The following is a 27699-nucleotide window of genomic DNA, read 5'->3' on the forward strand; positions in this document are numbered from 1 at the left end:
GATGTTTGGTGTATCTTCCCACCTCTGGTAAGGAATTTGTACTTCTGAAAACCAAGGAGTTCCCCCAAGCCTAGGAATATTGCCTTCCTAAGTGTTAATTGTTCCATTTTGCTGACGGGGACTGGGCGTTATGGTCACATGACTCCAGTTCTCCGTCAGCTTCACTGGCTTCCCATTGAAGTCCAGGCCCAATTCAAGGTGTTGGTAATGACCTATAAAGCCCTAAACGGCTTGGGTCCTGGTTACCTGAAGGAGCGCTTACATCCATATATGCCTGCCCGCCCCTTGAGATCGGCGGGAGAGGCCCTTCCCCGGGAACCCTCCGTGAAAGAAATTAGGAGGGTGGGTACTCAGAGGAGGGCTTTCTCTGCGGTGGCGCCTAAGTTATGGAATGCGCTCCCCAGAGAGGTCCGCCTGGGGCCGTCGTTATTTGCTTTTCGGCGCCCGGCGAAGACCTTCTTATTTAAGCGGCATTTTAACTGTTAGTATTATTTGATCTTATCTGGCCAGGGCGGCTTATTTTATATTGTATTTTTTGGATTTTTAATGTTTATTTTTATTGTAATTTATATTATAATTACTTTTATTTATTGTTGTAAGCCGCCCTGAGGCTTCGGCGAATGGGGCAGCATAAAAATGTTTTAATAAATAAAATAAATAAATTTTGAGTGCATATCAACTGGCCTTCATGGGAATTCAAGGGAATCATAGCAGAATAACATCAATCACTTTATCACATGCAAATTCAGAAATCATACAGAACCATGAGCTCAAGTACCCAAACTGGTTGTTCTAGATGTGCCAAACTGATTACTGAAACTTCATTAGATTGAACAGGAAATAATCTGGAAAAACATCTAAACTAAAAACAAATAATGAAGTAATGCGTTGACTTCCCTGCTTGCGTAATGCCTGTTGCTTGTTCTTACTCATATGTTGATAAATATGATTATATGTTGATACATGATGATGCATGTTACATTACAGATTATCAGAGAATATGATAATATATGACACTTTTAAACAACTTGCATTTTGTGGGGGAACAGTTTGTTCCAAGTACTACTTGGTATATCCCACCCTTAAAAATATATGACTAAACATAATAGGCAGAAAAACGTGTAACTTATATAGTTAATGAGAACTAACCAAATAGTATGTTGGCTCTGCTGAAAGCTAAACATTACTGAAGGATTCATTTGAGAAGTCAAAGTTCCCCAAATCACTGGAATTCTAAGCACAGAGGGTTAGTGTTTTGTGGACACACTTAAGAGTAAATTTTGAGGCTGTAATTTTAAATTAAACTTAACTTTTCCTTGAATGTTCAACTCAACTGAAAAGAGTATTAATAATTTTAGGAAGAGAAATGATCAAGAGATCCACATTTAAAGCTTCAATCTGCATCCACTTTTTATATACCTAAAATGATTATGAAATTATCTTATTTTGGTCATTACCTGAAAACTAAGGATAAAGCGTGCCGAAATATGGAGTAATGCATGCTGTTCAGACTGGAGAGGTAACTGCAATACTTTGCTAAAGAAAAACTATGGCAAAAAGACTTCCTTCCGGAAGGAAGGAAAGTCTCTGTCTCTGTCTCTGTCTCTCTCTCTCTCTCTCACACACACACATGCCATTGCCAGGAGTGAAGTCTGTAGGTAAATGCCATAAATAATGCTTGTTTTCACTCCCAGTATGATTTGACAATAAAACTTATTCACGAAACACTTAAAATAGGAAGTTGTACGGTCTGATACGTAAACTTCACTCTGGTGCTATCTTTGCTTACACACTTAGAAGCTCTTGAAAAATTAGGCAGCATTACCTGCCAACTGCAAAACCCCCTCCCCAAATTTTATAGGAACATAAAAGTTTTTTTCCTAGTCTGCCCCTTGCAAATTTCCAGATGTAAGAAATTTGGTAAACAGACCTCTGCCAGTTTGTATGGTAACACAAGTTTCTCCCCAACAGTAACGGTCTTCCTTGTAACCAGTGCTTCAAACAACATTTCCTCTTTGACCTAGCAAAAAAGAAAACAAAATCCACCATTAATCAGAATTCTAGACACATAAAAGCTTAAGTGTTAGGAGAGAGCAAGACTTGTGTGTTTAAAATGCCAAAGTAACCCAAATAAACTTATTATAATGCAAACAAACCCAGTCTTAGTTACATTCAGTTTTCAAATTGCTGTATTATTTTCCTGTATATAGCATCTGAAGGCTGAGTGATACAAGTTTACAGTTCTCTATGTGACCGACTATTTCTGCTACCTGGAACCCATAGACAGTCTCACTGCATTCAAGCAGGCACTAAAACTGTTTTTAACTTAAACAGTTTTCTTGTACAGCACACCTCATCTCAGGAAAGGAAGCACAGAAAACTAACAGTAGCACTGAGAGTACAAATGAACACGCTGATCATTAAACGCCTTCCCTTCTCTTTGTCGCAGTGAACCAGAAAGGCAAAAATAGTGGCCCTTGGTAACCTTGCCCAGAGGCCAGGAAAAATGCTAACAGTTGAAATCTTCTCTGAAAAATGATAGAAACTTTCTACAGGAAAACTTACCACAATTATTAAAGACATTTTTAAGCCACCCTTCACCCTAAGAGGGAGTGGTAAGCAAAAACATTCAAGAACCAACACAGACTACCAATACACTGTAACTTACAACGTTACAAGAAAAGAACAGAGTATGTATAACATGAATAGCAGCTCAAGCAAACATCACCCTTTAAAATGCCTGACCAGATAAGTACATTTTAATCTGGTACTGAAATGACATCAGTACCAATGCAAGTCAAGCTTCAATCTGGAGGGCATTCTAAAGATGGGCACTACAGAACACAAGTCATTATTCATTTACAAACCTTAAGGAGATTTGGTACTTTTTAGCTTTGTTCATCTGCACAACACATACATCATGGAGAAAAACTAACCAAATATGGCAATGGCTACCCAATGTTTCTATTGCTAAGTCTGGATTAGCCAGTGTTCGAGGTCTAAGTCTACCCAGCACAAGTTCACTGATACCCCCCCCCAATGATTTGCCGAGGAAAGCAGTTTTGCAATAGGCTCAGGACAGACAGTAGAAAGGGCCTCACACAGCACATAAGCAATTTATAGGCTTTATTACCTCAAGATGTGGCAAATGCCTTTAACAGATGCCATTTAAAAAGGCATAGACAAAACTATGCAAAACAGCTATTATAGCTAATAGCTATGGCTCTAAATTGAACCTCCATGTGCAGAAACAGTATACCTTTGCTTAAAAGATGCTGGAGACCAGCAGGAGGTGGCAACTAACTTCAGACCTGTTTGCAAGCTGACTGGTCATTGTTGGAAGTAATGCTAGATTAGATGGGCCTCTGGCCTGATTACTGCTTTGGTGGGTAGCAACACATGGTCACCCTGAGTGCCTTTTCTTCTGACCGGAATAAAGATAGTTTTCATGCAAGGCTATTCTGCTTGTATTGTGGCTTTCATGTCCACTGGCATCTTATAGTTCCCCAGGATGAGGAACATGACCCAGTACCTTCCTATCAAACAGGGTAATAACCTCCATGGCTCGTCTCAAGTGAATCCACAAGAGGTGTGCTTTCCACATAAAGGTGTTCATATTGTTTTGAAGTGGCCCCTATGAGACTTCTTGATGCTAAGGAAACCAAAAGCTAACCTGAGGAAGGGAAGGAAAATGAAAGTGTCACAAATAAGACAAGGGGGTAGGCTTCATGCGCAGAGATAAAGCCACTGAACTAGAAAGGAAACTACATTAAATGTCTGTGAGTGTGACTGTACGTTTAGAGGGGTTGAACTCTGTATGTTATGATTCACTCAAAATATTTCATTCCACTTGGACATAAGTTCACATTCCTCTAGCACAGTATCTGAAAGAGACACCATTTATAAACCTTGCCTTCATAACACTTTCAGGCTAGTAAAATAAAAAGAACAATATCGTAGCAAAGAATGGTTAGCCTCCCCTTCATGATCCTAAGTTCATTCCAACTTCAAAACTGGCTCAAACTAGAAGATTTCTTGAACCTTTAACCTCAGATTCCTTACAAAAAGACACATATGAACACACTCTATGTTAAATGACTGCACATTTCACAGCAAGAATGGTTCTAGCCTGCGCGTCCAGGTCCAATAAATATAGATATTGCTCTTTGCAGAAAAAGTTCCTAAAAATCATACAGAGTTCCTGTACCTACTCTGTATCTCTTTAATCAAAACCATTTCACATATGATATAATGTAAGCAGTGTAGGATAATAGCTTGACAAAAGAGCATATGCTTTGCATGGAGGTTGTTTTAAGTTCACTCACTGACATCTCCAACTAAGAGAACATCTGCTAACAAGTGACTGGAAAAGACCTCTGCCTGAGACCCTGCAGAACAATGGACAGGGCAGTCAATATTAGGCTTCTGTTTATTTCAGAAAATGCCTATATTGCTATATTGCTTTCAATTAAAAAGGACTCCCAAAGATAGAAACAAGATAAAACATAATAAAAAACCATAAAACAACCAATAAAGCAATAACATGGTGATAAAGCAATAAAATCTCAGTACAATTAGCATTAAAATAATCAGGCATAGCTGGCAGTGAAAGGGGTCAGGAAATGCCTGAGCAAACAGATGTGTCTTTTAAGCTGTTGGTGGAAACCCTCCACATTAGGGACCCATCCGGTCTCATAAAGAGAACATTCCTTATGGTGTGCACCACAATTTAGAAGGCAAGATGGACAAATCTGGCGTGAGGCAGCTCCCTACATGCCTAACTTTACTTGCCTGGAATGTTGTTCCCGCCAAACCTGTAAACTGGATTAGCACTTGCACAGGTGGGAAAGAGGGAGATATCCAGCAAGTGCTAATGCCATGTCTATAGGAAGATGGCCCCAAGCATTACCCTCACCTGTTTGGCAGCCAGCTTTTCCTATTTAGCTGGTATGACAACTGTACTGTAAAACATTGTGGGGGAAGATAGAGTTCTCGGGGATTTTTCCCATGCTTGCCCAGCTTCTAGTTGCCATTCCCACTTGAACCAGCTCCAAAACTAATTGCAACTCACACACCCCAAGTCAGATCTCAAAACACTCAAAAATAAATGTTCTCAGCATTTCTCTGCAATAGACTGCAATAGCCTATCAAACATGCAAAATATTTTACCAGAAAATAACATTCCAATCGCTTAAATGAAATTTTCCTAGAACAGATGAAACAGCAAAGAAAAAAAAGACCCAAAGTGATGATATGCAGATAAAATCTCAGGTCTGTAGAAACAGTGCATGATTGCCAACATTTAATATTGTAAAGAATAAACAAGTCTAGCCTGGCGACATTTGTTAAGATGGTCTCTTTGCTGGGTAAGACTTGGTTATTTTTAAAAGACAATTCGACAGATGCATCCTTTGCGTGCTCAGCTTTTCAAATCTAAGTGCTTTAAACCTTTGCCAGTTCAAATAATGGTTCTCAACACTTATCTTAAGTGTTCATGTACTGTGTTTCCTCAGAGTATGTTTAAGGTTGACAATGCATGGTATGATACATGGTATGTAGAAAGAAGCTGTGTGGCATCCTTATTCAGTTCTCACTTATGCAGGCAAGAACCACTGATCAATCTGTTCATGGTTGCTTGAGAAATGCGACAGACAATGAAGAAGGAAACATATGAGGCTGCACTCATGAAAAGGCTTGCCCTAATTTAGGGATGACTTGATGGTGCTTAGCAAATGTAAACATGTACATGTGAAATCCATATTTATGAAAGTACAACTTTCTAGCAATCAAGCTTCAACAAAAGTAGATCAGATGGCCAAATAAATACCCATTCAAAGTTGGCATCTATATGATACCCATTGCAATACTGAAAGTATTGCAAATTCTTCAATCCACTGCGTTATCGATGAGCCCTAATCTCTCCGGTAATACCTGTCTTTTAACTGTCAAAAAGATTCAGAAAATCCATTAACACTGATCATGCATGATTTCCAAGAAGCCATGGTGGATTGTTGCACTGTCTGAGCCTAGCCTAGAGTGGTTTGCTTTTTTCCAAGCAAGCCACCCTGAGAACCCATGGACCATGATGGGGGTTGTTCTACCCATTTGGGTTAACTGTGTCATCTAGATGACCAAATCCATTGTGGATATAGTCCAGCAGCTGGTGAGGAATTCTGCAAGAGTGGCAAAAATACCCTTGCCACTTTTCCAGCTCACCCAAGCCATAGCTAGTGCCAGCTGCCCTGCAAATGCCCAAGTAGCACTTAGGAGTGGCTGGCACTGGCTTGCTGCCTTCCTTGCCAATGTTTGAGCATTGTTTGGGGTTGCCCATGCCTTTTAGCAGTTTATTTATTTATTTTGAAATGGTGAAAATTGATGGTTGGCTTTCACGATCCCAATTCTGTCAGCCAATGACAGTACTTTTAGAGTGACTGTCACTGGCTCATTACCAGTTATTTTATTTTGGGATGGAAGTACAATTAAAAAAAAAAATAAAATCCTGCAGTCCTTTGGAGGTGAACAAAGATTTAAAGGATCATTTAAAATTTCTAAAATCCCAGTGATGGTAATCATCTTTTAAAAAGTGACTTGACTGAAAGGCATTCTGAATGTAATGCGAACAATCTTTTAATGCTGAATTATCATAATCTATTGCACACTCAACAATTGCTTTTCTAAGAGAGAATACCATGATGGAAAGATGTCTGACCTCTGAGCTTAATCATTATAAATGACATATCAGGCATTTATAATGGTGGGCTTTCTACTGGAACCAAGATCTAGCCAAGCAGATGTTGAAACATCCAGAAGAAGCTATTTTGTTTCAAGCCAGCATTATATGCTGAAACCCATATGGGTAATCTTGTAATTCCTATTTTATGTATGCCAGATGCCTAAGCTTTACAGTCCATGTTCACTCAGAAAAAAATCCCACTCTGATCAACTGGATTTTATTCCAAATAAGTGCACGTGTAGGGTTGCATTCTTAGCCTTCAAGTAACCCATCTTGCTTAATGTGGGCAGAAAGCTCCACACAAAAGCTTGTCTCTGGTCTCTAGGAAGATGTCATTCTGTGGCACAAAAGCCATTACACTGCAGGACCAAAGATTCTGTTTCATAGACCTATGTTGTACAGAGGCACTACCTGGTTACAGCAGCCAGTTATTACTCACAAGCGGTAGGACATAAATACAATGTAATAATACTAATAATACTATGTAGGCTTATTCAGAATAATTATATTTAAAAAACCCCTTGATTTTCACACTCACCAAGGGGCCTCAAGGCAGTAAAAGTACAACTAATTAATACAATGACAATCCAAGTGCACAAAACCACACTTAAACACTGCAAGGGAAGACATGCAGTGGAGGTAGTCTGAAAAAATAAAGGGTATTTCACAGCAGGTCTGAATATAATGGAAGGGAACCAAAGTCTCTTTGGGAAGGCTGTCACCTAATCAAGGTGCTATAATTAGAAAGATTCCTCTAATGCCCCCACCAACTGTGCCTTCAGGAAATATGCAAACAAAGCATTCAAGTTTCAAGAAGATGATTTTCAAAATAGGTAAGCTGACTTAAATCAGTCTCTTTATTATTTGGCTTTGTTTTTAATTCATTTTTCTGAAAAAAAGTAGTCTTTTAGGAAGCAGGTCCTGATATAGACATGAACTATTTGCCACATATAAGTTAACTAGCAATGAAGTGCTAAGGACAGTTGGTTTTTAAAGACAAGTAAAAGAAGACAGGCACCTCCTACATATCTATAAAAGTCAAACAGTTCACAGACAGAAGGGCAGAGATCAGGCAGCCAGACTCTTACAAAAGATTGGTTGAAAGCCAAGGCAGACTAAAGATTACTTCTCCAGAACTGACAAAGCTGTTAGAGACAAAATGCAGGAAAGAAAGAAAAAAATCCATCTTAACATGGGAGCTGAGAACAGATCACTCTTCTTGCCCCAAAATAAAAACAGTTATCAAACGACCTTCTCCAGGTACTTCACTGAGAAAGACATTTGTATTTACTACTGGAAACTTATACAGGAACTGATATTTTTTTTTAAACAAACTTTCTCATTTGGAAAAAAAGAGAGACTTTACCTAGTCTTTGGAGTCAACTTCTTAAATAGAAATTTTATATGGTCTGTCAGCGTTCTGTAACATGTTGCTGCACCAGTAATAGTAATTTCTCACACTGAACAGCTTTTACTCAGAGACTGATTTCTTTCGCGCAGAGTAAAATCACAACCAAACAAGTGTAAGAATGTGGAGGTTTCTACCAAACTAAAATTACTGAATGTACCCCTTCATCTAACACCAGAATTCTATTCTATCTGATTGTCAACAATATAATTGTTAATCAGATTTTTAAAAGAGAATGCAGGAGAACAATATACTAGACCTAAATGATTCAAAACTTTACTTATCACCTGTAAAACATTCATGGTAAAATATATATTTATGTATTTAACTTATACCCTGCCTTTCTACCAAAAATGGCATTCAAGACAGCTATGTACAGTACAGCAATATTTTGTTCTCAATGCATTTTCACAAGACAATATTGCAAAGTTCCCATAGTTTTCTTTCACATGCTTGCCTTGTTCTCCAGTCAAATCCTTGTTCTAACGTCACATGTAATTTATTGGTCTTTGTGTCCATTTTGTGATTACTGCCAGCCTCCTGGCCTTGAAGTTGACCCCTGCTATTCTACTACTGCTTAAAATCTCAGCCCTGTGTGTCTTGGACTGACCCAAGCACAAACTGCAGTTCTCCTTAAGGACTCATCTTGAGCACTTTCCAGTGTTCAGTTCCCACTGTATCACATCTATTTGTCATTCATGCACTGATTCTTGGAATTGCTGTAGAATGCAAGCCAAATATGTTATCCAGCTGCAAAAAAGACAAATGCAATTTCAGCTGTATTAACAGAAGTATTACTTCCAAACCATGTGGAGTACTAGTTCTTTGCTATTCAGCACTGGTTAGGCCTCATCTTCAGTACTGTGTCCAGTTTTGGTCACCATAATTAAAGAAAGATGAAAACAAACTAGAAAAGATTTGGAGGAGGGCAACAGAGATGATCATGAGATTAGAAACAAAGCCCTTTCAGGGAGAGACCGAAAGAAGTAGGCATGTTCAGCCTTGGGAATCCTGAGAGAAGATATGATAGCACTCAAGTACTTGGAAAACAGGACTAAGATATCCTCTCAATCATCCCCAAGTTCAGGAAACAAAACAATGAGCCCAAGCTGCAATAAGCCAGATTCTGGCTGAAGATCAGGAAAGCTTCCTGATTTTTAGAGCAATATGACAACAGAACCAATTATGCAGGGTGGGTTTTGACTTTCTCACGCTGGAGGCATTCCAGATGCAGCTGGACAGCCATCTATTAGGGATGCTTTAACCTGAAGTCCTGCATTGTGCAGAGGGTTCAATGATAAGACCTAGTAGATAAGGCCTCTTCCATCCTTTGATTCTGTATCGTGCATATACTATAGTTGCAAATAAGATGGGTAGTCGATGAAATAGATTTCTTTTGTCAGCACACAGATAAATAATGAGAAAGTTTTGAAATCAACACTCTTAAGTTAGCATTTCTTTGCTGGTTGAGGAGCTTGATAAATGCTATATTACATTTTGTTATAATCCTACCCTTTTTCTTGCAAAGAGCCCAAGGCAGCTTTTATTACCCTCAGAATAACTATTTTATCAAAGCAACATTCCAAAGTAGGTTAAGCTGACAGTCAGTGACTACTTCAAAGTCACTCAGTGAGCTTCATGACCATCTCCCAGGTCCTAGTGCAACACTCAAACTACTTCATAACACTAGTTTTCCAATATCTTCAGTCTTCTACTTGATAACTGTCCATGAGACCAAGCTCCATAAACGCTACCCTGCAGCAGCTGGAAAAAGAATGCACAACAGAGGCTATAAACTGGAAGCCCCAAGCCACCATCTTTCAGCCTCAGTTCCGCTCTGCATGATATATCAATTTCCTTATAGATCACATATGTGTGTTTTATGCACTGTTGTAAACTGCCCAGAGTGCTTTGGCTATGGGAAAGCACATAAATGAAACAAACAAACAAACAAAAATATATGAAGCACCTTCAACCTTTACAAGTGCTATATAAATGCTAAGTTATTATGGTATAGTTAGATGCACTTGAACCAGCCATGAGGAAGAATTATGAGGTGGAATGGAAAATGGGGAACGTTTTTCCACTTGTCTGATATACAGACTTGACCTAAGCAGAGCATCTGAATCTGAGAGAACAGATAACTATATTTGCTAAACATCCATATTTCTTTTAAAAGGATAACTGAGTGAGGTTCTAGAATCTGAGAGGTCTGCAGTAGATTTACAAGTCCTAATATATTACTGTTCTGAATACCATTTGGCATTCATAACAAAAACACCGTTACTGTATTGAACTGCTCAAGAAACCAAAAGACTACCAAAACTAATCACTTCACTGACATCCTTATAGCCTTAAGACATTATAGTTTCCCTTTAAAAAAGAATTGATTATGATAACTTTCCACAGCTCACCTCCAGAAGTTCTGAGACAACAGGCAAGACCTCAGGGTTACAGATATCTATCGAATCATCCCGGTAGGTTTTCTTTTTGTAACAGATGTTACCCAAGTGGAGAATTGCGGACAAGAGGGAAAAAATCCTAGGGACATAAAAGAATATATTGCTTTCTTTTGCTTAAGAACTAACAATGCAAGAAATTAAATTGAGCTCATGAGTATTTTATTATGCATTAATGAGTTCAGCATTTTTGTATTAGATTCTTTGATACTCTTTAATACTTTGATATATAGAAATGCTTCCTAAATTGCATATAAATTATATATCAACACTTATAGAGAGAGAGAGAGGATACTACAAGGCTATGTCTAATAGGCTCTGTTATGATGTTTTGATTGCTACTTATAAAAAGCTAGATATTATTTCTTTAACATATCAAACACATCTGTTCAGAATATTTTAGTGAAATCTTCCATTAACCACTGAGTAATACCTATGTAATGTCTGTTGGAAGAGTATTTTTCTATGAACTATTGAATAAAATTCTATTGTTCTTGGATTTTTAACCTACTCAATCCAAAAGGCTCAATGCAGAATATAAAATATTGCATAACCATTGCTTTGGTTATAACGCCTTAATTTAGTCACTGACAGACAGTCTAGTTGGAACTAAAATGACCTTCATTTTTGGTACAGTGCAGGCGAAGTTTGACTTCCATGGAGCTTGCTTCTGAACACTAGTGAATGCTCAGTGACATGGCAACAAATAATTCAAACCAGCATAAAACTTAAAAATCAGCTGACGCTGGATATGATGAGCTGCAACCAAATATGCATGCTGAAAGACTCAGAAGACCAATTTACAACACAACGTCCTGTTAACAAGAAATCACATCTTACTGTTTGCGAGTCTTGGGAAGAAAGCCCACCATCTCCATAGCTAGCTGCAAGCGCTCAAAGTCATGCTTCAAGTCTTCCCCTTCAACAGAGAAGCAGTCCTATCAAGGTGAAATTCAAGGAACAATTATTAAAACTGGGAGACATTGGCAGGAAGGGGAAGTGATACATAACAGTTCAAATTTGGGACTATACAATACAGGCCCAAGTAGCAGAAGTTAAAATTGGACAGTCTTCGGTCTACATGCCATGAACAACCTTCATTCTATATGTACATCCATTTCCTACACCATGCATCATAGTGACAGGTAATAGGCCTAAGGATGGACCTTGAATAGTTCAAGCTAAAGCTTGATATGAGAAACAGATGCAGTACATTTGCAGGAGGGGGGTCTTTTCTTTTTCCATGAGATCAAGCATTAGCAGGTATAAAGGAAGGGATACCAATACGCACTATATTTTATTTGTTAGAAGTCATTTTGAAATATTTTTTTATTTCCAGTTAGGGGGTCCACTAGATCCCAATAACAGATTGATACACTAGAAATGGTGGACAAACGTCCTTAAGAGCCTCTATTATCTGCTAGCTCCATCAGTGGGTTTTCCCTAAGAACAAAGATTTTAGATGCTGGAATTGTAAAAAATTGCTTGAAGATTTTTCCTAAATATTTGTTTCCTGTTCACCAGTATAAAACCCAAACATTCTGTTCTGTTAGCACAAGAGCTCATTTTCATTATCTCATTAAAAGTATCACTATGCTAGGGAAACACAAAGTTGTTCACTATAACATTTACAAAGGATCATGTTAAAGAGTAGTTTCCCAGCATACAAGCCAAAGCAAGCACCTCTGCTCTCACAATAGCAATCATTAGTCCTGGTGTTTCCTAGATAACTATGTTTAAGCAGAATACAAACAATTAAATTAATTGGTTAATTAATGCAATTAAAATGGAGGATCACTGTATCTGTTTTATACAATCACTATTCCCAAATGCATTATTTAATTCAACATTTTCCAGATACTGCATGATGCCATAAGAGCATCATTTCAACAGTTCTGCAGAGATGTCTCTGAGCTTCCTGTTCAGTCTGCAAGAGCAGAGCAGGCAAAAGGTCAAAAGTCTATGAAACTACTTTCTACGTGGCAAGAATGCAGGTCTGAGCTGATAGTTTAGGACAGATGAAGAGTAGCAGATGATGCAGTCTCCAGGAGTCAGAAAGAAACCATACAAAGGTATAAGAAGATATACTGAGGTGTGGGAGCCAAGCCCCAACTTAGAGTGATTGGGGCAGCAGGGGATCGGAAGTGGGAGTAAACAAGGAGAGGTGTGTGGAAAGTTTGAAGACATGAAGGAAGCATGAAGAGGCTTTTAAGAGAACAGCTTTATAACAGCACAGTGAGGGATGGGGCTGCAATAAGGAGATAATTTACTAGCACAATACTAATACAAATGACATCTCAAAATATGGCCATTTTAATCTCTAAGCACTCTAAAAATTCAATCCCTTTACAAGACTGAAAAAGTCCTCTTAAGCAATGCTTCAAGTGGTCAAGATGGGGATGTTTCCTACATCATTTTTTAACTGGGCTGCATTGGAGTTTTCATGACTGCACTGTCAAGTTAAGAGAAAGTTTATTTTATCCATAGATTTCTGTAATAAATCCAAGTTAATTTCACAGATCCAAATAGGCTGATAGAAAATTAATGTTCCAGAATTAATTCTTGGTGTAGTGTTGTAACACTTATTACTTGCAGTTTTAAAAAATGAAGCTATGAGACTCCAAACAGAAATTGAGTAAAGATTATTAAATATATGGCTAAATCTTATTTCAGAATATTTATTTACAATCAAGTGTAACAAACATGAGGAACAACTTTCTTTGGGTTGTATTACGTGGGAAATTGTGAATCCAAGTTAGAATTGTTAACATGCAGTTAGAATAAGCATGCTTCCTATACCAAGAGTTGGTATATGAATGATATGAATACTGACAATCCCCCCCACACAACGCAGTTTCAGTCTAACCATATGACTTCAGATGAGATGAAGTTTGCCTCTTTGGGCCATTGTGGTAAACCATTTCCTTTCAGTTGCTTTATTTATTCATTCATTCATTGTACTTGTATGCTGCCCCATAGCCAGAGGCTCTCCATTAGTGAACCTCTCATACATTCACTGTATTCACTGGTGTAAGTCATGAAAACTAACCATACTATAGGAGTATTAAATGAAATATTAACCTTTCTGCACCCTTGAATTGAAATGCTGGACAATTTCATTAACCTGGTTCATACAACAGAACAACCCATCATGGGTAACTAGTCATGGTGAGTTGATATGTTCTCCAAACCCAGACTAACTTCCACAGGGTGGCTTATTTTGAGGTGAGTAGCCAATCAAACAACCCATGGCTTGTTCTGAAGATTGTTGTCTTCATTATAATTAGGAATGTCCAAACATCAACATGGGTTGTGGGGATTGGCCAATGAGATCCTCAGCAAGAGCAGCGATACCTTGCAATCCTGCCCATGCCACTGCCACATACAGTCCCTCCACTAATGTCCAAGTGGCAGTTTAAACAAAGCATCCCTGGTACACCACTCTTAAAAATAAATTAAGGCATCCCATTTAGCTATATAATATTCTAGCTTTTAAATGTTGAACTGAGAGTTCTCAGTGTCCTCCATCTTTTCAATACTGCTCCAAATCTTCAGTTACTCCAGAAAGGGAGATACTAACTCCTACCTCCCCTTATGCAGCTCCATTTTAGAGCATTTACAGGTGTGGTTAACTGAGGTTCCTTAACAGTTCTCAAATAACGACTGAGAAGATAGCTGAATGGAACAAACTTGTAAGTACCACATCTACTGGGAGTAGTAGTGGTGTGAACTGCCAGGAATATTTGTATTTTTAAAGCAGAAAATATATGCAAATTTAGGGGTAGAAAGTTAAAGGAAGGGAATTTTGCATAAATATAAGGGTCTGGAAAGTTAATAGAGAAGAAATCTATATACTTGCATTAACTGTTCTGCTACTGCAGGTATGCAAATTTTCCCTTCATTTATTTCCCAGCCACTAAACATCTGTATAATTCCTTCAGGGATTTTTGGAACTTTCAGTGTGCTGCAGTAAGCACAGCAGTAATGCTTCAAAAGGAAGCCCCCCTAAAGTAGGGTGGAATACACTGAGAACTGTCAATTCAACATTTAAAAACTGTATCATCACACTGCTATGTGGGAGATCAGGAGTGCCTTATTTTGCCCCTTATGTCCTTTATAAGGTATTTTCACTTGACAGCTAGGGAATCAGTCCCTGACAACTGTGCTCAGATTTGCCTGTATGTAGTCTTGCTTTGCAGTCTGTTTCCTACTATACTTTGCCATGCCTTTAAACAGCTGAAACAGACATGAAATTTGATCAGGCAAGGCTTCTTGTACTACATTCCTGTGTATTTGTGAAAACCCTCCCCCAACAAAAATAAAAATAAATAGGGAACACAATAGGGCCAAAACGAATAAAAATTCTGGAACAAACAAACAAAAAATGGTGGTGAATGAAAAGGAATAGCAACTGATATGGAGAGGGGTAGACAAGATGTGTTTTGCCATGAAGGACACTAGGATACTGTCTGGAGATGAAAGGAGCAGAAAAGGAACAGTGAGCCAAATCATCTGCCAGGAGCACCAAGAAGAACCCACACTGCATAGCTTATTTGCCAGAAGGTTAGTGTCATGTGCAAATTTGCCCATTGCCTATATTCTCAGAAATAAATATTTTCCTGGGCAGAAAATGCATGTTATTATAATCTAAACACTGGGCTTCATCAAAAGTAAGCAAAACTATATAAACAAGGGGAAATTTCAGCTACTGTTAACCTATCAAATTAAGATACTACATAAAAATGACTAGAAAATCGTATATTATCACAGATGAACTAACCAAGCCATTCTTAAGAGAACACAAAACTTTTGCCTGGCTCTTAATCAAATAGAACTGATTTCATATTTGTTTTGCATCTGGGAACAAAGCCAGAATGAGTGAAATGCCTGTGACCAGCTACCAGAATGGATGGATGCACTCGTACTGACCGGCTCAGAGTCATAGTAACAGTCATCCCAGCTCTGTTTAGGGGGTTTCTTTGTCATCTGAAAGCAAGGCAGATTGAGTAAGTGGCATTCTAAATCCCACACAACCATTTCTTCCCACTTTTTTATTGATTTCCTTCATTTGTGTGAACATCTAAAAAAAATACATTAAGCAGCAAGATTTACCATTTTAGAAAGTGATGGCTTGGCTCTTCATACTTATTTTTCTTTACGTTATGAAATTTGATATAAGAATGAATACATCAAGCTACTTCACTATGCTACAAGAGAAACCAATCTACTTTACAGTTAAACTTAAAAACTTACCCAAGAGGGCTGCCAATCAGTAGCTATGCTCAATAAGTTTGGGCCTAGCAATACATCTAAGTACAAATTCCAAAAAGGCAAAATGCTATTAAATACCACATTCAGGAAAGACAATTAAGAATGCACAATGCTGCAGTACATAAGCATGCACTACCTTGTAACACCTCATTTGTTACGCATAATCATGTGGGGTAGGTAGGCCAATTTCTTTCCAATTCGACAGATGAACTAGTGCTGGAGAACAGGCAAATAAATACAGATCCAAGCTGAACACTGTCTGTAGTGCTTCATAACCACCAACTTTGCTAAGACCAATTTCTATATTAAAAACCACTGTGATATTGGCAACCATCTGCAACATTTAATGAGTCGAAAACATAAGATTTCTGCATTTTAAATTCTTTTTAGAAATCCTCAATTTCATATGCCTAAAAATTAAATTCTTTAAATCAAACCACAATTTACAATTATTTATTCTGCTTATAGTTCCCATTCTAAAGTCAATGGGCAAAGACAGCTGGGGTTTGGGCCACACAATAGCCTATATACAAGGGTTGTGCATGGGTCATCAATAAACCATGGCTTGTGGATAATTGTGTTTGAACCCAGCTGTGCTATCAAACCATGACTGGTTAACTACAAAGAGAACATGAAGAGAAGCTCAATCATAGTTTGTGAGTGTAATTTGGTTCAGGCAACATAATCCACCCTTCACAACAACCCACAGTTCATTGATAATCCATGTTCTATCTGTTATTGACTCCTGAGTGTAGGTTATGGTGTTGACTTGAACCCAGTCATATTCTTTAAGAGGAAAGGAAAACAGAAGGAGAATCTCTATGTATTTCAAGTATATATTACAGAGCATACACAAACAGTTCATGAAGCAGTAATCCAGCCACTGTTATAGAGGAGGATAAACCCCTCTCATCCTCACTTTCAGTCGTAACAGTGTATCTGTTTAACTTTGAGATATCAACGCTCAGAAGAAATGGAACCTTTAGCAATGTGTCTTCATGATCTTGAACTGGAGGAAATGTTGGAAGTTCATGTTTTATTGCAATTATATCTGGGGTTGGCAACTTTGAGAGCTCCATGTTCAGTTTCTGTCCCCTGAACCACCCTCCATTGGCCAAACACCTGCTGGCCACCCTCACAATTCTGTAGGCACCAATGGCAGCAGCAAAAAATAAATTGACATTTTGCTATGAAAATTCAGAGGCAAGCCACTCTGGAATATGAAGGAAGTACAATTTAGTTTGAGAAATGTTTATTGCTTTGTAGTGGTAAACCACTGCTTTGTTTTGCTGCTACCATGTATTTTGGTGACAGGGCAACGAGGTATGACATTTGACCTGTGAAGCATTGTGTCGCCCACCCACCTCATATTCTATGGAAAATAAATCAGCCTTTGAAAAACAAAGTAACTCTGGTTTGGTAATTCTAATGAACAGCAGACAGAGAAGGCACTTTTCTCTCCATAACCATTCCTTCCTTCTGTATTCTATTGTACTGGGTATTTTTGCATCCTATTAGTATAAGATGCAGTACCTCCACAGTGGGTTTCAGTTATCCAAAAGTAGTTGGGATCAATAGACTTTAGTTAGCTTTATTTGTTAAAGTAAAAAATAGCATGCTGTTAGAAGAATTACAAAACCATGCAAGATTTTTAAGCTTTGACCTTAGCTGAAGATTAGCATAAACACAATTTTCGAAGAGACTGGTATTACCTTTTATTTGATTGGAAAAGTGTATATTCTTAAGGAAAGCGATAAACCAAAACATGCATTTCTTTTCTGTAGCACACTGACGGCATGGGGAAAATAATGCCTCTTTCTTAGTTGGATTACCTATACCAACATGTATTACACCATTAAGTCCATGAGCAGGTAACAAAAATGGTTTCAAAACAGCAACATCAGGAAATAATGGCTTATTGCTTTAGCAGCAAGCATATACAACCACTACAAAGCTGTTTGCATATCCCCACCTGATTAAGATAATGATATTCATCAGGTTGTTTAAGATGAAAAGCAGATTTCTCTTCTTCACTTGCTCCTGCCAGAAGATAATAAAATACATGGTAGTTCCTGGTAACAAATAAAAATAAGTGTTAACAATCAATAGTACCATCTGTAATTGTAATTCTGCAAGTATGAACAAACTGGTACGTCAAGGAAGGACTAGAATAGTTGTAACCAATCAAAAGTACAGCGGACGGCTTTGCACAGCACAATAGCTGTAGCATGTACACAGCTGCCATTGTGCATATCCACCCCTCATGTTGTGTGAACCAGTGACTATGAATTATGTAAATGGTAAGCATCCCTCACATAACGTTAGAAATTTTGCAAACTTTGCTTAACTCTTGTATAACACACACTTTTTGGAATGACATGACCTAAGAGGGAGCTCAGTATTAAATAACCCATGAAAAGCTGCACTGTGTTATCTTAATCAGGTTGGAGATTGAAAACATTGGGCTCTCTGTATCTAGGTTGTAATTTGTCTTTCTGCCTTCAAGACATCCATGCAAGAAGTACGAGTATACAATGGATGGCTTCATGTGTCACAGTAAGCCATACTGTGAGTAACCAATGGCAGGTTGTTCTCAGACCACCCCATGGTGTGCCCAATACATAATTCGGTTCAACATGAGCTGTCCTCACCCCTCCTTCTCCTTTAGCCCTCAAACTGGTCTTCCAGGGGACTTGGCAGATAAGCTGCCTTCTCATTACTATTTTGCTCATGGCAGCTTTTCCCCTCCTTTCTTTTACCTTTTTCCTCTGAGGTAACAGTGAATGACAGGCCCTCCACTGTGCCCAAGCAGCACATTGGAGGGGGTGACCCTGATCCATCATTCCTTTTATTTTAATTGTTAAGTCCATCCAAGAAATTTGTGCAAATATTTGTTAGGAAGCTCAAGGAAGGTGGAAAAGTGCAAGCCACCTCATTAAGTAGAGCATGGACTGCTGTCAAAAATCAGGTTTCCTGTTAAAACAGGGGGTTTGACCAGGCTAATTTGGGTTTTTGGACAGGGACACATGCATAGTCATGTGTGTCTAGAGTCTCAGGAAAAGGTGCTGGACACTGAGAATAGCTAGAAAAAACTGGGGAATCTCTCCACAAGGTGATGATACACTCACCAATCCGTTTTGTAAGCAAAAATCCCTTGCACCTTTGCTTTTCTATAACAGTCCACATTTTGATAGCCGTCGAGAGAGTGCAAAGCAAAAATAAAAAGCCTCTCTGTCTCAACATCCATGACTGTGGCCTGCTGCTCATTGGCAGCAGATACCTCCCAGGATATAATCTAGAGAGCTTTACATTCTGGGCTCTCTGCATTTGTGCAAGTGCTACTGTTCATATGCCTGCCACTCTGGTTTTCCTTCAAGATAGCAAAACAGACTAGGAGGGAGAAACAACCCAGAGTTTTAACCCAACAATAACCCACAGATAAGAATACTGTTGTATAACCCAGTTCTCAGACCAAGGCCATGAATCACTGTTATTGTTCATCAGAGCAGATTATTATCTAACATGATCTTTTCAAAATACATGCATATATAAAGTTAGGGTGCTTACCTGTAACTATTGTTCTTCGAGTGGTCATCTGTGCATTCACACATATGGGCTCTGTTCCTGTACAGGGCCTCTTGTCGGAAAGATTTCCAACCTAGACTCATTCTGGTGGGAGCTCCCCCTGCCCCAGTTTATCTAGGAAATGTTTCCACCATTTTCCCCAGTTTATTTATTTATTTATTTATTTAAAACATTTCTATGCCGCCCCATTGCAACAAAGACTCGGGGCGGCTCACAACACATAAATACTAAAATTGTATAATAAATAATACAATAAATAACACCCCCCAGTGCATTCTCAGCTTTAAAAAAAAACCCTAGTTAATAAATAATTAACGGTTCTCTAAAGATCAACATTGTAGTCTCTGAACCAGAGGAAAGGCCAGTGAATGACCAACTGGTACCATCCAGATATGGATCCAAAGGGAAACTATGGTACCATCACTGTCAACACCAATGTGGGGTCAGTGGACAGACCCCACTGAGATCCTGAGAGATCATGTCACATCTCGACAGGAGCCACAGGAAGTTGTGGCTGGACAGGCAAAAAAGGTGGGCAAACCACTGCAGGGCCACTGTGGCATGATCAGGATGCATGAAGTGTTTTCCCCCAGATCTTCACCAGCACCCTGGTAATCAGCATGAACAGCAGGAACAAATAAAATAGGGTCCCTTCCCAGCAGAGGAGAAATGCATCTTCTAGCAAGCCCTAGCCAGTCATGGCTTGGGAACAGAAGCCAGTGCACACTGCATAGGTTGGAGTGGTGAAAGGTTCTACCAACAGAAGGCCCCAGGTCTGGAAGAGCTGCACAGTGACTTCTGGATGCAGCTCCCCTTCCAGGCTCCCCTTTATCCTCCTGCTCAGGGCATCTGCTACAATGCTGACAGTCCCAGCAAGACGGATGGCCACAAGGGTAATGCTTGTCTCAAAGCCCCAGTCTCATATCTGTACAATGAAGCGTGCCAGAGATATGGATATCATGCTGCCCTGCTTCTTCAGGTAAAACACCACTGCACTATTGTCCAAGGCAACCTGAACATGCTTGCTCCTGAGGTGGAACTGGAACATGACCAGCACTTTCTGGGCTGCAAGGAGCTTGAAAGAGTTTATGTGCTGATCCATTCACATGCCATGAGTCCTGCTGCTGCCAAACTACACTCCTCATCCCAGGCATGATGCGTCTGTGGTCAATGTGGTAGCCAGTACACATTAGACAAGGCTGACTCCTACTTCCAGAAGCGCACCTTGAGTGTCATCAGGAGAAAAAGAAAGTAGGGAGGAAAAGTTTGCAGAAGACATCATTGGAGGGGAGGTAATTTCTTTAGGGGAGAAGGTAGGGTTTTTCTTAAAGGAAAGTGAAGGAATTAGCAAGAGCAAGTGAACAATTTTAGATGAACGTGATAAAGAAGGAGAAAGAACTGAAGGAACACAAAGACTACTATGCAGAGGAAAACCCGAGGCACCCACAATAGTGGTCAGAGGAGAAGTGGGGGAAATGGCAGCATCCTCTCTTTGATAACCGGTGGAGAGGGATTCCTGCCAAAATGAGTCTAGCGTGGAGATCTTCCTAACAGCAGGTGCAGGTGCAGAGCCCTTGTATGTGATGCACAGAGATCATGAAGAAGAACTTATAAACCAATATATGTATAGCTCAACATTCTAATAATTGCTTTGGCATACCCTTTTTTATTTTTCTTACTACTTTATATACATAACTTCCTTCATTACTCACCTCTCATTATGTTCCTGATAGACTAGCCTGGACTTTTCCAACAGATATTTTTCAACGTAAGCTCTAGAGAAAGAGTGAATATTAGCTCAGCACAGTATTACACAGGAAGAACAGTCTTATTTTTACCTTTATTTTCTAAAATGTTATTAGCCTGATCCTCACAAGGAATGAGGGAAGTCTGTGCATGCAGGCAGATGGATACAGGAAAGATTGGATAATTGTTGAAAAGTTTTCGGCAAAACAACTTTAATACAATCTTAAGATTGCAATTCAATATAAATGCCTAAACTTCACAGCCTGAGAGAAACAGACCAACAGGTACATTCATTTTTTTCACAGTTCAAAATTATTTAGACCTAATCTCTCATACTTATGCCTTTGCCATCTTTTTTCTAAACTAAGACAGTCCCAAACTTTTTGTTGCACCTTTGTGCTCAGAAAGGGAAATGTGCATTTGAAGAACAGGTAATTTTAAGAAACACAATACTAATTACAGCAACTTTATCAAAATTGACAGACTCCAAATGTTTTGACCTACAGTTCCCAGAATTCTTGAGTACCAACCATACCTGCCTAGAATGATGGGAGTTATATTCCAACACACCTAGAGGGTACCGGGTTGGAAAAGACTTTACGGTAGTCTCAGAAAATGTCAGCAAAGTTTTAGAAAGGTCTACTCCGTTGTTACTGGACTTCCAAGATTCTACCTGAGGTAAGGCTCCACCCAGTACAAGGAAAAACTACCAAAATTCAGTGAAAGGTTTTTGGCTTCTGACTCAAACGAATTCTGCTGAACAGGCCCACAGAGCTATTTTCTGAACATACATTCATGTTTATCTAGGAAAAGTACAAGATCCTTTCTGACAATACTTCAAATTTATCAGAGGTTTACCTTGGCACTGAAGGTTCATATGGCTTTTTACCGTTATAAAATTTAGAGCTTTTGAGGAACACAAGTTGGATGTACAACAAAAAATCTCAGTGTAGTGTTCCTGTTCAGTATTACAGCCAACACATGTCCTCTTTCTTGATACTCCATTCCACTTCCCCACCTCCCTGGTTATCCTTCTGCATGCCTCTCCAGTCAGTTCTTCTCCCCTGAGGGGGTCTCCCCTGAAAAGCTTGTGCATTTCTAGAAACTCTGGAATTCTCTCAAGCTGGCTGACACCCCCCCTCCAGTGCATGGATGATGTCATTTTGTTATATGAGGATCCATATTTGAGGAATATGTATGATCTTTAGTATATATGATTCACAAATGTATCAGCTACCCAGGCTGCATCAGTCAATGCCTCATGTTATTAGCCACTGGAATGCAGTGAAGACTGGAATGCAGCACTCTGCTTTTCACCAAGATCATAGACTGAGCTTAAGGGAACAGAACCCTCTTTTTTGTGCTGTGTTGGAGAGGTATGTGTAGAGTAAATAGAGAAATGGAGGCTCTGAATCTTAAATTACCCTGGTTTGTGTTTGCATTTACTACTTGTACCCTTCAGGCAGTTTAAGTGCGACAATGCTTGAGCTCTTTGCTAATCTCTTTTTCAGAAGAAATATAACTATAAAGAAACTAAGCTTCAACTTGGACTGCTGCTAAACACAAGCAGATCAATAACTGGATAAATCAAGCTTCTGGTCTGTAATCAGATTTCTATGGGCCAGATTTTATGTAATTTGAATTCCTATATATTCAGAAGATTAGTAAGACATAACTTGTAAAAAGCTGTATGTAGTAACTTTGTGGGTGATCACTGATATTTGTTAACAAAGGGGACTTTTCCCCTTGCTTTAGCTTGGTGACAATTACTCATAAGCAGTAGATTCATCACCCAATAGGAAACATATAAAGGGATATTTGAGGACTAACAGACAAAAGGGGATGAAAAGTATGCTGTTTCTTTTAAAGAGGTCACTGCAGAATGAAAGCACGGACTTATTCAAGCAATAAATTCTTAACAAGTTTTTTTCTTTATCTGTCAGCTGCAACACTGTAACGCAAGATTCATAAAATACATCCTGTACCATTCTTTGAAACTCCTCCCTACTCAGCCAACATGATAAAGAAACTAACACAGAAGAGCATACATTATAAAACAGATGGTGTGACTGTTTACTGGACAGGTAGCCAATTGCAGTTGGTCAAGAAAAGCAACAAAAATCCATTCAAGAAACCAAACAAGGAAAGAATTGAAAATATGGGAAACTCTGCCTCCATCCCTATATAGCATTGCTCAAGATACTGGAGTTTTTACTAGATAATTAAATATAATCAGAGAATCCCAAATGGTTCCCACTGTAGGACATCCATCAGATTGGACAAAGACATTAAAAAACTGAAAATCTACAGTCACAAAAAACTTTCAAGAATAACGAATTAGGATGAGTTGAGCTGAACATTTCCAATGTTGACAAGTTTAACATTCACTAACTGATAGATAGACAGACAGACAGACAGACAGACAGACAGAGTGAGCTCCAGAAGGGGTAAGGCAGCGTGAAGGTCTTTGCTGGGCATGTGACAGTATAATACAGAGGACTAGATTTAAGCTGTTCATAAATAATGGAATTAATCTTATTTCTACTTAAAAAATCCTTAAATCAGAAACTAAATTGTAGTTATTGCAGTTAGGTTTCTGGTGTCAAGGTAATCCACTTCAGTTGGTGTTCCTTCGTCTGCTTTCATAAAATTTAGCTAATTATTAAACAATATTTACCCCAGAATCAAGAAGTTCTGAAGCTCATGCATACTCCAGAGATGAACAAAGTTCAGCAAAAGATTCCTAAGTGAATGATGGATTTTGCCCAACAATTATATCAACAGAAAAAATGCACATTTCAGAAATTTATCTTCTGTATCTCTCTTATGATTGTGGGGAGAAGTTGTGGGGAGAAGAATGCGTCAAGCCAATTATTTGTCCTGCATGGCATGCCCACATCTTTCCCAGACAAGTAATGAGGGCCCAGATTTACATGGGATGTTTAACATTCTCCCCATGCATGTCCAAATGCTAACAGCTGCAGCTCATCCATGCTTAAAGCCCTTTAGTCACTGCTTATTGACACTTACCCACGCACAGTGCCAGTCTCTTGATAATTCACTTGGATAAACTTGCCAAAACGACTCGAGTTGTTGTTGTGTGCAGTCTTTGCATTCCCAAATGCCTGTCAAAATAAGACAAGAATGAAAAACTTAAGAGAGCAATTCTATGTAGGAGTAAAGAGAAGGAACTGAGGTAGGGGAACCATTTTTCCTTCTGGACTGCTACCTCAGGCTGGCACAGGAAAAACTAGAGGCACAGGTTTTTTTACTTGTTTATATATTGGGGTCAAGGGAAGATGGCTAGACATGCACATGGTAGGCATGTCGTGAGCGGAGCTGGCTAGAGCCGGGGGTCAGACTAGATGGCCTGGGAGTCCCCTTCTGACTCGCTCTGTTTCTGTTTCTATGATGCTCTTTTTCTTCTTTGGCTTCAAACAACTGTTTAGTACAGGTTCTGTTGAACCAAGGGTTATCATATGTCTGAGCCTAACCAATTTAGCAAACCATAGTGAACAACCCACAGTTCGTAACCTAGCAACAGACTCTATATTCTATTCATGGGCTATTCATGGTTAATGAGCCATAGCTTGTTAGCATAGCTGGGTTCAGACAACACAATAACTCATGTGTCAGCAACAACCCACATGCAATCCATTTCAGTCCTTAAGTGTAGGTTATCATGCTTGCTAGAGACAATAGAAACTGTAGTCCAATACCTCTGAAAGGTCCCCCATTGAAGAAGAGTGCATCTGCCTATTTATAGAGAATTAAAAGCCATTTTTAAGGCCATGTATTTTAAAATGAAGTATATTACAATAATAGTAAGGTATATAGAACAATATTTCTGGTAAGGCATGCCACAGAAGAAAGTTGACTGAGACAGTAATTTTTTAGCATTGATCCATTTGCAGGTTAATTAAATTAGGCAGCCTTAAAAAGAAAGATTTAAGACTTATTGACTGATTGAATAGTGAAGGAGAGGCTCAACTTCACTGGTGTTCAGGGAAAAAACCCCAAATTTGGGGGGATAATGAAAAAAAATGTAACATTTTTTAATATACTTTACAGACCTACGGTCACTTTATTACTTTAGGAACATAAAATGTATTGTGTAGAAATTGATTTACTCATAAAATTATCTTTAAAATTAAAAACATTTAAAAGTAGAGCCTTTTATTTTTTTATTTACTGTACTTTTGAACTACCCAATAACTATTACTAAATTTGTAAATGTCTGAATAAATTAACCTTTCAATTTATTAACCAAACATAACAATTTATCAGAAAAAATATAATTCACTTTAGGTTCCTGTTTTGTATCTGACCAGGGGGAAATTCAGCAAATACTCCCTGCAATATCTGAACCATGGCAAAATTTAGAAGAAGCAAGAAGTCCTGAAGATCAAGGAAGACTGGTAGCAAGCACCTGTTTGTGAGGAATTGTTAGAGATACGGTTTTGGAAATTTAATCTAAAGGAAAATTTATTTATTTAATTCTTATCTATTAGTGATGGTAACCAAGCATACTTAAATTTTTTTGAGCCAGAGGTGGGAAGCCTCTGGGAATCAGGATGACCACCACCCTGGAATCCTGAAGATCTTTTAATGAAAACAAGTGGAATAGCTAATCTGCAGTGTTTCCCACAAATGAATGCTATAAAATGATGTAACCTGATTCCTATAGTATACAACAAGAACAATTCTAGAAATACAGGACTCTATAGAACAAAACCTACACGGTTTTGCACATTTTCTTATTGTATTATCATATGGTGACTCTAGTCCCATATTGGGAAATGGACCATGACTTAAAACATTCCAAAACAGCTATCAGTAAAAGATACATAGAGCAGTAATAAGGAATGGAAGCAAGTTTTTCCTCCATGTCTTTAAATTTCCAAATATTTTACATCTCTGTTTGGAGTCAAAACCAAGTGGAGTAATAAGCAAATACTCTAAAGGATTAGAAGAAGGGAATATTAAAAAGTTAAAACAGAAAATTATTTGAAATAAGTCCTTAAAGTAAATGCCTTAAAAACTCAGAAAATAAAAAGTCATAGTACAGCAGCATTAAGGTATTGAACTTCAATTTTTCATATTTTCTTCTAGACACAGAACTATTATGTCCTATGTATGCAGGGCCACTTCAAAATAATATCCGTTATTCAGAGGTGAAGAAAGACACTGAAAATCAAAGACCCCTGCTTCAAAGGAATCAGAAGGAATTAGAGAAGTAGGAATTATCTGGAACCCTGATCAGAACACCTTTATGCTCAAATGACCTGAACTAACCAAAGCCCTAGTGGGAAAGTTAGGAAATGGCAGGAAGGATGCTTTTACCCCATTTTCTTCTCCCTTGTCTTCACATCCCCTGGCTACCTTTCTAACAACATTCTACCAGCCTGTGAAGACAAGACCATCTTTAATCTAAACGGCTTTTGGTGACACTAATACTGAAGAAATCTCACTTGAATTATAGACAATATAACCCGCTAGGTTTTCCCTTAGCACTTGTAATTTATTATTGTTCTCAGTGCTGCTGCCTTTACATGTTCCATGTTTAGCTTTCTGAGGAAATATTGTGCTATAGTCTCTCTTTTTTTCACAGGATGTATTAGCATTTTATTAGGGCTGTTTTGTGAATATTGTTTAGTTGCTTGCATTCTCAAGAGGGTACTTGATCTCAGGTTCTGCTGGACAGAGATGTGATAATACAAACGGTTTTTTTCATATATAAAAAGCAGATAAAATGGCACTCAAAGTTGTGCCCCACTGGCCCTTTAGGAGTAGTTAAGTCTTCTGTAAATCTTTAAATAATGGGATGAATGTTTTGCTCTCTGACACTAAATATATGCAGCCCAGGGAAATTCAGATGTTAATCCCACTGATTTTTGTAGAGTATGGTTTAGTCTCCTCATAAAGGAGTTTATTGTCTTTGACAGCTTGCAAAGGCAGTTGTCACACTGATTGCTTATTGAATGCACATTGTTTCACCCAAGAATGAATGAGTTTTTTCTTCTTTTAGACAGTTGGTTTAATCAATCTAAAAATAAAGAGCACTGGAGAAAGTCCATTCCTTCCCTGTAAATAACTGGAATTGACTGAAACAGATGCTGCTTACCAGATACTATATTTTCACCTTTATTTTGATGGTCCAAATCCCTTTTCCTAAATGGGAAAAGCATGAGATGCTGAATAACAGCACTGTCAAGCAAACAGTCTCAGAGGAAAGCAGCAGGCTCTTGGGTGTCAGAAAGCGGAAAATCCTGCTAATAGTAATTTCATTTTAAAACTCAAAAGAGGGCTGTGAAACAGGATTGCAGATAGAAAATAAGCAGCTGGCTCAGCGAATGTGACCCACAGTGTAGGAGGAAAGTACCAGAACTGTATAGGGCAAAGGGAGGGTACCAAGATGTTTCGATTAACATAACTGGGGTTGAGTGGAAAAGTAGCTGACACACACAAGAACCTATCAATAGGCAGAGGAAGAGAGT

General features: G+C 38.6%; 1 protein-coding gene across 7 annotated transcripts in view; it reads right to left on the reverse strand.

Moving 5' to 3' along the window:
• Positions 1 to 27699, reverse strand: part of MYO9A (myosin IXA) — a 130885-nt gene that overhangs the window by 70402 nt on the left and 32784 nt on the right. For 6 of the 7 annotated variants that reach the window (XM_044438892.1, XM_044438891.1, XM_044438893.1 and 3 more), the window contains 7 exons: positions 24233 to 24327; positions 21169 to 21231; positions 17844 to 17943; positions 15530 to 15586; positions 11441 to 11538; positions 10556 to 10682; positions 1931 to 2020 (listed from right to left, as the gene is read on the reverse strand). In XM_044438892.1, the coding sequence (XP_044294827.1) occupies positions 1931 to 2020; positions 10556 to 10682; positions 11441 to 11538; positions 15530 to 15586; positions 17844 to 17943; positions 21169 to 21231; positions 24233 to 24327 (630 nt within the window). The remainder of the gene's footprint in view (positions 1 to 1930; positions 2021 to 10555; positions 10683 to 11440; positions 11539 to 15529; positions 15587 to 17843; positions 17944 to 21168; positions 21232 to 24232; positions 24328 to 27699) is intronic. The other variant, XM_044438895.1, reaches the window with a different exon arrangement.

The sequence above is a fragment of the Varanus komodoensis genome, unplaced genomic scaffold (genome assembly GCF_004798865.1).
Source record: "Varanus komodoensis strain SLA01 unplaced genomic scaffold, ASM479886v1 scaffold33, whole genome shotgun sequence".
Classification (NCBI taxonomy): domain Eukaryota; kingdom Metazoa; phylum Chordata; class Lepidosauria; order Squamata; family Varanidae; genus Varanus; species Varanus komodoensis.